Source organism: Leucoraja erinacea, chromosome 9 (genome assembly GCF_028641065.1).
Source record: "Leucoraja erinacea ecotype New England chromosome 9, Leri_hhj_1, whole genome shotgun sequence".
In the NCBI taxonomy this organism is placed as follows: domain Eukaryota; kingdom Metazoa; phylum Chordata; class Chondrichthyes; order Rajiformes; family Rajidae; genus Leucoraja; species Leucoraja erinaceus.
In genome coordinates, this window is record NC_073385.1 from 60476065 (window position 1) to 60488098 (window position 12034).

General features: G+C 38.6%; 1 protein-coding gene across 2 annotated transcripts in view; it reads left to right on the top strand.

The window, feature by feature from the left end:
* The window catches only part of LOC129700455 (regulator of microtubule dynamics protein 3-like), a 248921-nt gene extending 246606 nt beyond the window's left edge, over positions 1 to 2315 (top strand). The window contains exon 12 of one of the 2 annotated variants that reach the window (XM_055640954.1): positions 936 to 2313. In XM_055640954.1, the coding sequence (XP_055496929.1) occupies positions 936 to 995 (60 nt within the window). In that variant the 3' untranslated portion in view covers positions 996 to 2313. Of the gene's footprint in view, positions 1 to 935 lie in introns of both variants that reach the window. The other variant, XM_055640955.1, reaches the window with a different exon arrangement.
* Positions 2316 to 12034: the final 9719 nt, after the last annotated feature.

Below are 12034 nucleotides of genomic sequence, written 5' to 3' on the forward strand. Positions count from 1 at the left end.
CAGTTGACTAAAAATTTATATTTATCAATGTTTTGCTAATATCTTTATATCATTATAAAACTTCTTTAGATCATAATTTTGTTGGACATAATTTTAAAATGATCTACCTTTGAAGCGCGCAATTGTAACCTTCCATGAGCACAACACTATAATTTTGGATTGTGGCATACCAATATCGGTGCAGTGATCAGATACTGAGAATATCTCTCACCTTTACTCCCAGATAATCATTTATATTAATTTATCTTCTTTTATTTTAAATAGCACCTGAATACAATGTGGTGCTTAGCCCAGAAAGAGAGAGCCTCAGTCTAGTTGCTAAATACATCAACAGGTGTTCATAAGAACAGGCCATCGTCCTTTTAATCTAACTGCTGTCAGTGTGATTATGCCCAATCTGCTTTTTAACATCCACCCAAAGTGATTCAATTTTCTTAATTATCATTGGCTATCAAAACTCGTCACAATCTCAAATTTAAAATGATTAACTGAGCCAGCATCTACTGCTTTTGTGGGGAAGAGTTCCACACTTCTACTGGTTTGCAGATATGTTTCCTAACTTCTCCTATGAAAAGCGTGTCGTATTGTTTTAAGATTTCCAACCACTGAAAATAAATCAACACATACCTTATCAATTTATTTAAAGATGTAGGAAACTTCAATCAAATTAACCAAGCAAACAAAATTTCGGCTCTGGTAGCCCGTCAATATCACAGTGTTGCTTCCAGAAGATTGCATTTGAGTTGATTGTTAAAAAATAATTACTTCAGATTTTCTGCCCACAGCTCCAGATTAATCATAAAACTCGCTAAATTGCAGAATATGGAATTGCATTGTAACAGCACCCTAAATCCATTTTTTCACATCTACACTGTTTTACTCTAATGCATGTTTTTGCACATTTTCTTAAATCACTATTTGTTCTCTTAATCTAGGACCTAGAAGCCCAGAACAGCCTGGAAGAAATGCAGAATGCCCTCGCCCAAAGCAGCTAAGTGCTATCCTAATAACCAGGAGGAGCTCAGAGAATTTTTATCTTGCTACATACAGACTGCCCATGTGTTGTGTTATCACATCTAACTTTGAATACAACCTCTCTCAATATTGTGGTATTTTGTTCTGTTGCTTCCTAACCACAAAATATCATAAATCATGCAAGGCTGATGAACAGAGATTGAAAATTTTCACCGTCACAAAGGGGCAACTCTTTACTCAAATACATTTAAAGAGCCAGACTTCAGATGCTAATGAATTGAAAGTTTTATGTGCAGTTAGATTTCTTATTCCATGTGAAGAAATTGACATCATTGACATCCCTGAAAAAAAAACAACGTAATTTTTGCAAGGCTCCGTACATGTTTAGTTTTAGTTTAGAGATACAGGAAACAGACACTTCGGCCCACCGGGTCCGCGCCGACCAGCGATCCCCACACATTAATGTGATCCTACACCCACTAGGGACAATTTATTTTTATATTCACCAAGCCAATTAACCTACAAACCTGTACATCTTTGGAGTGTGGGAGGAAACCGAAGATCTCGGAGTAAACCCACACAGCTCACGGGGAGAACGTACAAACTCCGTGCAGACAGCACCCGTAGTTGGGATCGAACCCGGTTCTCCAGTGCTGCATTCGCTGTAAGGCAGCAACTCTACTGCTGTGCCACCGTGACCGCCCTTTTAACAATAGCTTTGCATGCTGATTTTAAAGGTTTTGCTTGCTATTTATTTGGTCAAATGTATATAGTCAGTAGATATAATGAATACATTTTATTTAATTTTCAGGGTTGATCACATGCGAGTTTCATAAAGTCAAAGTATGGCTGTATCAGAAGTGACTTAGAGTGTATTATTACAGCGTACATGCCAGCAGTTGAAGTCCCTATGTACCTTTAATGTTAACACACTGAATATTAAGCAGAGTGATGATTATCTATGCATTCCTTAAGTGAATGTACATAATTGATGGTAGAAAGGGAACCCATCCAGTGGTTATTTGGTGAGGGAAAGTGTAGCAATCATTAGGGCAGAAATCCCAGGTAAGTTTCTCGTTCTTTGTTGCCTCAGCATTCAAATCAAAAGCAGTAAAAGCCCTGTCCCACTTACGAGACTTTTCAGCGAACTGTCTGCGACCTTCAAGCTCGGGGACACTTGACTGAAAAACCGCGAGCTGGAACGACCGTCAGCACGGACACACACACAAACACATCACAAAGGCGGGGGCCAGGGAAAGCGAGGAAGCGCTGTCTGAAATTCAAACGGTGCAAAGCCAAGGTGATACCCACGATGAACAGGAAAGTTAAAGACAGCTAGTATAGTATATAGTAAGTCATTTAAAAGAGTGGAGGGTGGGGGGAGAAGGCTGGAGAAGGGGGGGAGAAGAAGTGGAAACACCTTTTAAGAAGCCAGCCAACTTTTAATAAGCCAGAGATACACAGCTGTGAAGTTTAGCGGGCATTTAACATTACCGGTCGGTTATCCTTGGTTCTGAAAACTCGTGCTTACGTTTTTTTTTCCCCAATGAGCCAATTAAAATGCCCGGTCAGCAAAGGAGATTTCCTACGGCTACCTCGACTGCCTACAACGACATGGCGACCCCACTACCACTACACTACGACTTCAAAAGTATTGATTTTCTCCATGGCGACCGATTTTTGGTCGTGGAAAAATTTTCAACATGTTGAAAAACTTTATGCGCCCATACTGAGGCCGCGAATAGTTACCACCATGCGGGAACTTCCCTCGACCATGAAGGAGACTCACCAGAGACCACCTACGGACATGTGGCGAGCGCAGAGTCTCCTAAACTCGTCAATAAGGTCGCCTCAGTGTGGACAGGCCCTTAACATTTGAACTTGAAAGTTCTCTACTGAGACCAAGAGAAAAGTCCACATTCGTGAAGTATAAGTGCATATGACTATTTGGATAGGGTTAAAATTGGAACATCACTGACACAGGCCATGATGTCTGAGAGAATTTATGGCTTGGCTATTTAGGAGAAGTGTGCAGGATGCTTGCAATGAACAGTCCCGTCAAATTCTTCCAGAATGTAAAGAACTGACAGAGATGGAAAAGTTATGTGTGTTCTAGTATTTCACAACAAAAAACATGAGACTAGTTATGTTGTTACCCAATTATGTCGTATGCCTAGATTTAATTTGTCCAAGATTTGCTCATCAATATTGCACATTTTTTATATCATAGCATAATAAATAACATGGAAAATCAAAAACAGAAGTGGTTTAAAAACCACTTACATCTGCTGTGCCACTCAAAAGAGCATAGACACAAAATGCTGGAGTAACTCAGCGGGTCAGGCACCATCTCTGGAGAAAATAAATAGGTGACATTTTGGGTCTAAACCCTTCCTCAGACTGAGGGTCAGGGGTGAGGGAAACTGGAGGTATGAAAAGGTATACAACAGATCAGAGCCAGCACCGGTCATGGTCCATCTTGGGCTGTGAATGAGGTGCTGATGAGGGGATATGAACAGTAGAACTAGCAGGATGACTAGGGTGCGGGAGTGACTAGTTTTACCGTTCATATCCCTTCGTTATCACCTCCTCCACAGCCAACAATGTACGATTGTGGGCTCTTTGGCCATTGGTGCCGGCTCTGATCTGTTTTGTACTTTTTCATACCTCTAGTTTCCCTTTGCCCTGACTCTGTCTGAAGAAGCGTCTTGACCCGAAATGTCACCTATACCTTTTTCTGCCTGACCTGCTGAGTTACTCCAGCATTTTGTGACTTTCTTCTGTGTAAAGCACCTTCCTACTCAAAAGAGCATGATGGATTCTGTGCCCTGTTCACTTTCCCACTCGACCACCATGTCCTCTGACACGATCTCTATTAAAAAATTTATCATTCTTGTGATCTCAGCCTTGAATATATTACATAACCTGACCATTCACAGTCTCGAAGGCAAATTATTCTATTTTATCTGGTCACATTCTTTGAAATTCCAATGAGTGTGAGCCAATCTTAATTTCACCTTCTGGAATGGCACCAGCATCTCATGAATCTGTTGACTGACTGTAGTGGCAGATTATTATATAGTTCAAGGAATTTTTCCTCTAGCCACTATGTGTGAAGACAGGGGTAAGGAGATAGTTTTGTTACGCATTCGAGCTCTCCACGAGACTTTCAAAGCTGTCCAAAGATAAATCTTCAAAACACAGTCTCTTGATTAATAGTTCCTTTATTGTCATAGTAAAAACAGTAAGATATTCATCCAAACCTCTTCTTGTTTAAGTACATTTTGATCGTACTCATATTCAAACTTCTGCATGGTCGAAAGCTGTGCCTTCCCCAGGCTTCTTCAACTAAACTAAACACTAAAAACTACTAGCGTGTCTGCGTGAAAATACCAGCCACAAACACACCTCCGACTACGTAATAAATCCCACCTACATAATTACAGGCAAATAAAATTTAAAGGAAACTGGTTATAGTTATGTTACTGAGTTAAGCTAAATGGCTACTACATACTGGCCCCTAATTGTTCTGAGTATATAATGAGGCAATCACTAATAGACCAAAAAAGTAGCTATAAAGGCTTAACATATATTAAAAACAAAAAATAGCATGCATTATATATCCGCATTCAGACTTCTTCAGCGGTTCTTCCATCTTCAACTTCGCCTTCTAGAAGCAAGCATAACTTGGTTATTGATCTTATTAAAACATTGTTCTTAGTCTGAAGTCGTACCGTGCGCACCAAACCCTAAACATCAGGCATGATACCCAGTATATATTCCAAAACACAAAAGTCCAAAGTTTTGACAGCATAAAACTTCTTCCTCCATGTCCGATCAATTCATGGATATGTCGTAACAATAATGTTGAAGTGTGAGAAATCCTTAAAGAGAATAATAGGATTTTTAGCAATAACGTTCACTGTGAGGTTTTGTTCAATTTCCAGATCATTAACAGAGATTTCACATTCCAGCTTGGTTCAAGTTTTGGCCATTCTCTGTCTGGCTTACAGAGAAACTCTGGTCCATTGATTCATCTCTTATTGCTTAAGAAGCGGTCTGCTGTCAGTCCTCTAGAAGATTCATCTGCAGGATTTACTTTTGTGTTAACGTATTTCCATTGTGAAACATCAGTAACTCCCAATACAAAAGAGATTCTGTTTGCTACAAATGTCAAAAAACTTTTGTCTTCATTGTTGAAGTATTTAAGCACCATAGTAGTATAAGTCCAGAAGATAGATTCTTCCAGTTGAAGCTGTAGTTCTTTTTGCAGCATCATGCCAACTTTATCAGCTAAGTGCGGCAGTAAGTTCCGTTCTGGGAATTGTCATTTGTTTCAATGGTGATATTCTGTCCTTTCCCATTAAGAATGCAACATGTACTTCTTTGTTATCATTTTCCAGTCTTAGATATGAAACCGTACCATAGCCACTTTCACTGGCATCTGAGATATGATGCAGCTGTGCACCTCTGATCTTACCAAAGCTTCTAGGCTTCATGCACCTGTCCACTTTGAATTCTAAGATCTTGTTAACATCTGCTAACAATTTTGTCCATCGGTGAGAGGAAGTTTGTGTTATACTCTCATCCCATCCAAGTTTTTCCTTACAAAGATCCTGCAAAATCAACTTGGCTGGCAGAATGGTGCAAGAAATCCCAAAGGGTCGTAAACGGAACCAAGCATGGATAGGATACCCCACCTAGTACATGGTCACACTTTAATCGAGATTCTAAACTTGAACACATCTGTTTCAACGCACCAGTGCAGTCCCAATTCTCTTTCCATTGGCAAATAGTCTTTGTCCAAATCCAACTCCCTGGTCTCCTTGGCTCTATCATCTGGTGGAATGCTTTCCAATACAACACGACTGTTGCTGATCCACTTGGAAAGTGTGAATCCTCCCTTATTGCAGAGGGAAGTCAGATGTTTTACCATTTGAATTGCCTCAAGCTCAGTAGACATGGATTTTAAGCAATCATCCATGTAGAAATTATTCTTCACAGTGGTTATCACATCTTCTGGAAAATTAGCTTTATTGTCTTCTACGGTCTTCTTTAATGCAAAGTTTGCACAACTTGATGATGACACTGCTCCGAAGAGATGTACCTTCGTATTCAACAAAATCTTGGTGTGCATCCCCTTCAGGCCACCCATAAGAATAGGAAGATTAAACGAGAACTTACCAATTTGAAGTTTGATCTTTATTTTATGAGGAGGAACGTTGAAGGAATACTTGAAGAACCCCGCTAGGACGCATGTGTGTCATTCTTCAAAGCAGCGGTGTGAGATCTCAGATAACTATAATGACTAAACAGTAAGATTAGGAAAGAGATACCAGTTTCAGATCTGACCAAAGGGTGGGAGCGGAGGGCACGTATTCCCTCAACGTTCCTCCTCATAAAATAAAGATCAAACTTCAAACTGGTAAGTTCTCGTTTAATCTTCCTATTTCACTTCGGAGTCACGTGAGTGACTACGTGAAGATTTTAAAGCTCTGTGATCTCATGCCGTGGAACGAGTCCATGCTTCACATCTGCCTTGATTGTGGGGAGAATAATGTTAACAGTATTAGACATCAATACAAACTTGATGTAGCGAAAAGGAATTTATTAAATCCAAACCATAGCCCTTGATGTGGGTAACTCATACTACAGAACTTAAAAGTGTTTCTGAAAATGTTCCTGGTTCTATGACCGGTTTATGATAATAAGATTCAGATTCAGATTCAATTTTAATTGTCATTGTCAGTGTACAGTACAGAGACAACGAAATGCATTAAACATTAACATTGGAATGTTTGTTCTGTTGACCATCCTGCAGTCCTGAGGATTTGGTCCATAGACACATCCAGGTGTTGTGCTGCCGATGTAGCTGCAGCCCTGGTGGATTGAGATTTTAAAATGTTAGTGTCTACTCCCGCCTTCTTTAAGACTTGTTTTAGCCATCGCGAGATGGTCTGGGTTGTTACTCTTTTGTATGGCTGTTTGTGGCTAATTAACAGAGCCACTTCTTTCCCTCGGATGATTCTGGTATGTTCAATGTATAGCAGTAGATGAGTTACTATACAGAGGCGTTCATCAGTCGGGTAAGCCCTAAATTCTATTGTTTGTCCAGTAGTTCCCCGTCTGTTTTGTTTAATAAAGTCATGTATAATAAACGTCAGCTTCCCAGATGAAATGGTCAAGTGGTCCAGTCTTAGTTTTTGTAACGACTGGACCCTTTGTGCCGTGACCAAAGCCATCAGCATAACCATCTTCATTGTAAGTTTCTCCAGGGACAGCGCTGTAAGTGGGGACCAGTTTCTTAACATGGTCAAGACAATACTCACGTCCCAAATTCGAGTATACCTTGTTCTAGGTGGATTGGTATTAAAAATGCCCATCATCAGTTTGATTACCAGGGGGTGAGTCCCTACTGAATGCCGCTCTGTTCTTTGCCAAAGGTAGTTAGACAGAGCACTCCTGGCACTGTTGATGGTACTGTAGCTTAGCCCCTCTTCATAGTGAAGGCTGGCCAGAAATTCCAAAACAGACGGGATATGATTGGATCTATGATCGAGGTTGTTATTGTGGCAGTACTTTCCCCATTTCTTGATATGCCCCAAGTACTGTTTTTTGGTGGACAGTCTTTGGGCTGATACAATCATGTCCATAGTTCTGTTCGTCAGTCCCATGTCTAGTAGCGGTTCTTTCAGACTCTACAAATTAATAAGTTGGTAAACCTATGACATGGGTGACTTTCCTGAGTTACTGGATGGACCAGCAAATTAGGTCTATGCTGTATAGTGATACATGGTTCTAACGCCATGTCCTGTATCACCGGGAACCATGGTTGGGTGGGCCAATCGGGTACTATAAGAATCCCAGATGCCGAATCCTGTTGAATCTTCTTTAGTACCCGATTGATGAGGCAGAAGGGAGGGGATGCATAAATGAACAGTTTCCCCCAATGCAGCAAAAATGCATTTGTAGCTACTGTCCCAGGGTCTGGTTCCCATGATACATATCTTGGTAATTGGTGATTGAGCCTGGATGCAAAAAGATCGATATCTGGTGTTCCATACCGTGCTGTAATTTCAGCAAACACATTTTTATCCAACATCCATTCCGTGTTTTCTTTGAATTTGCGTGACCTGGTGTCTGCCACTGAATTTAGTTTACCTGGTAAATATGTAGCTGATATCCAAATATTCCTTTGGATGCACCATTGCCAAATTGAGTTGGACAATTTGTCACAGGATGTCGATATATTTCCACCCATATGGTTGATATATGCCACCACAGTGGTGTTATCAATTTGTAACCTAACATGCTGGTGACTTATCCCCGAGCAATATGACCTAAGGCCATGGAATGCACTTAACATCTCTAGGTAATTTATACCTAGTGTGTTCAATAATGGTGTCTCCTGTGCATTCCATCTCTCCCCACAGCTCGAGATGGAATTGGTGGCTCCCCAACCAAGTGCGCTGGCATCTGTAACACCATAGACGGGTTGCTGATAATTAGTGGGTTGGAACAATATTTAATATTGTGTTCCCACCATTTTAGTTCTATAATGGCTTCTGTAGGTAGCTCCATTGGCCTATCAAAATGGCCCCTGTTAATTTTGAGTGCTCTAATTTTTGCTCTCTGTAAATTCTGATAATGTAAAGGTCCGAATTGTGTTTATGGTGAACCCCAAGTAAACCATATTTGTTGAAGGCGTTAAGTTAGATTTAACTGGATGGATGCTGAACCCCAGCTCTTCGAACAGTAGTTTTGTGGCGGTTACTGCTTGACTAGCCAATTCAAAAGTTTTGCCAACAATAAATATGTCATCCAGATATGCCATAACCATATGTTTTTGTATTCGTAGTAACGCCAAGGCAGGTTTCACAATTTTCGTGAATAATCTGGGGGCTGAAGTAAGCCCAATCAGTAGTGCCCTGTATTGCCAGTTCTGTCCCATCCAGTTGAATTTTAAATAACACCTGTGTTCACCTCTGATGGGTACTGTATAGTAAGCATCTTTTAAATCGATACTTGCCATATAGTAGCCTGCTGAAACTAATTCTTTAGCAGTAACAAAGGTATCCATTTTGAAGTGAATGTATTGAACAAATGTATTTAAAGTTGTTAGATCGATGATGATACGGCACCCTCCGTCTTTTTTGTTTTTTATGAATATATTAGATACGAATTCCCGTGGTTCATGTTGTGTACGCTCAATTACTCCTTGTTCATATAGACGTAGTAGTTCTGTATATGCTTTAGATTGTTCTATGTTTGTGAGTATGAACGTCCTGACTGGTGTATGCTGTACTGGAGCATGTTTTTTTTTTTTAATTTTATTTTTATTAGCAGTACAGTAAATCACATTAATACATCGCATATATCTTATTACATTATGTTGTACCACTTCATTTTTTGAGCTTTAAAAAAGATAGAAATAAAAAAAGTAAGGAAAGTAAGCAAGAATCGTGAAAGTGCAGGAAAGTGTTGGGAGAAGAGAACCCCTTAGGGAAGGAATTAGAGAAAGAAGCGAAGAAAAGAAATAAGACCCTAGAAAGAAAAGAAAAAAAAAAGAAGAAAGGAAAATCAATCGCTCTATTGTAACACAAAACTCCACAAAAAAGGATATACCAACCGTGTTTTTATTAAAAAAATATTTTATACCCCCCATTACCAGGTCCTGGTAGCCTTTATGTTTTAACTTATTATTGCACCTTATGCTTGTAATAGTTCCATAAATGCAGACCACGTCTTTTGGAAGTGATCTGCTTTGCCTGCTAGGAGGAGTCTCATCTCTTCCAAGTGTAGTGTTTTTCACACAGAGAGTGGTGAATCTCTGGAACTCTCTGCCACAGAGGGTAGTTGAGGCCAGTTCATTGGCTATATATAAGAGGGAGTTAGATGTGGCCCTTGTGGCTAAGGGGATCAGGGGGTATGGAGAGAAGGCAGGTACGGGATACTGAGTTGGATGATCAGCCATGATCATATTGAATGGCGGTGCAGGCTTGAAGGGCCGAATGGCCTACTCCTGCACCTAATTTCTATGTTTCTATGAACATGTTTGAAATCCACATTTTTGTTGTTGGTATTGGAGCATTTTCCCAAAATTTAACTATAAGCTTTTTTCCCATTATTAGCCCATAATTAAGTAAGTTCTTTTGAAACATATTTAATTCTGGGTTACCTTCCGATATTCCAAAAATGATCCATTCTGCTTTGGGTAGTAGTTTTGTTTTAAATAATTTTGTAAAGATTTCAAATATTTCGTTACAGAATTTTTGGATTTTTATACAGAAAACAAAAGAGTGCGCTCTGTTAGCTTCTTGTGACTGACATTTATCACAAATGGGTGTGACATTGGGGAAAAGTTTATTTATTTTAGTTTTTGAATAATATAGTCTATGTAATGTTTTATATTGGATTAGAGTATGTCGTACGTTGATCGAGCATTTATGCACATATAATAAGTGTTTATCCCAGCTCTCTTTTGAAATTTTTATAGCTAGTTCTTGTTCCCAGTCTCTGCTGATATTATCTGTTGTAGGTATTTCTATATTCAATATAATATTATATAAGTATGATATTAGATTTGCTGATTCAGCCTTTATCTTCATGGCTTCATCACGGATTTGAAGATATTTAAAATATTGATTATTTTTCAAGTTATATTCAGTTGTAATTGTTGAAATGGTAATAATTTCCCTAATTCATACAGGTCTCCGAGCGTTTTGATTCCCATTCTTTCCCATTGTGTAAATGATTTATCTATAATTGAGGGTTTAAACGAAGGGTTATTGGCTATTGGCATTAGCAGAGATAGGTTTCTTAATTTTAAGTTCTGTTTTATTTGTTTACAAGTTCTAATTGTACTATGTATCATTGGATTTTTATTATAATGTTTGTTATTCAAATTCGTTGGTGAGAGGAGAGTCGCTCCTGTATTACCAGGAGCGCAGTCCTCTCTCTCCATTATAATCCAATCCACCTGCTGGGCAGAGTTGTCCAGCAGGTGAATCATATTTTTAATATTTACCGCCCAATTATAGTACATAAAGTTAGGGAGTGCTAGACCACCCATCTCTTTTGGTTTACTGAGGTGTGCTCTTTGTATTCTGTGGGATTTATAATCCCATATAAAGTTTGTGATGTCTGAGTCTAATTTTTTGAAAAACATTTTTGGAAGATATATTGGAATTGATTGAAATAAATATAGGATTTGTGGTAAAAAGATCATTTTTATAGCATTTATTCGACCTATTAAAGACATCGGCAGCGTTTTCCAGAATTTAATTAAATTGTTTAATTTCTTAAGTAAGGGGCTATAATTAGCATTAAACATACCGTGATAATTTCTAGTGATTTCAATTCCTAAGTATTTAAATTTTTCTGTAGCTATTTTAAAGGGGAATTTCAAAAGATGTGTTGAGTCTTTCGGTTTTATCGACATAATTTCACTTTTGTTCCAGTTTATTCTGTATCCTGAGAAAGATCCGAAATCCTCGATTAGGTTTAATATGTTTGGTATGCTGATTTGGGGTTTTGTGATATACAGTAATACATCGTCTGTGTATAAGGATATTTTGTTATTTGAATGTTTTGTATTATAACCATAGATGTCAGGATGTGTTCGAATTTTTTCAGCTAGAGGTTCAATTACCAGAGCGAATAATAGCGGTGATAATGAACACCCTTGTCTATTGCCCCTTGTTAATTGGAATTTCGTAGATAGTGTATTATTAGTTAATATTCTAGCCGTGGGTTTGTTATATAATAATTTTATCCATGCGATGAAGCTCTCTCCCATTTGAAATTTTTGCAATACTTTAAACATATAATCCCATTCTACTTGATCAAACGCTTTTTCTGCGTCCAATGAAATGATAGATAACTCTTGTTCTTGAGATTTGTGAGAGTGCATTATGTTAAGCAGACGTCTCAGGTTATTAAATGAGTCTCTTAGGTATAAATCCAGTCTGATCCTTATTTATTAATTTACTGACATATTGACTTAGTCTTCTAGCTATTATTTTCGCTAATATTTTTTGACCAGTATTTAACAATGCAA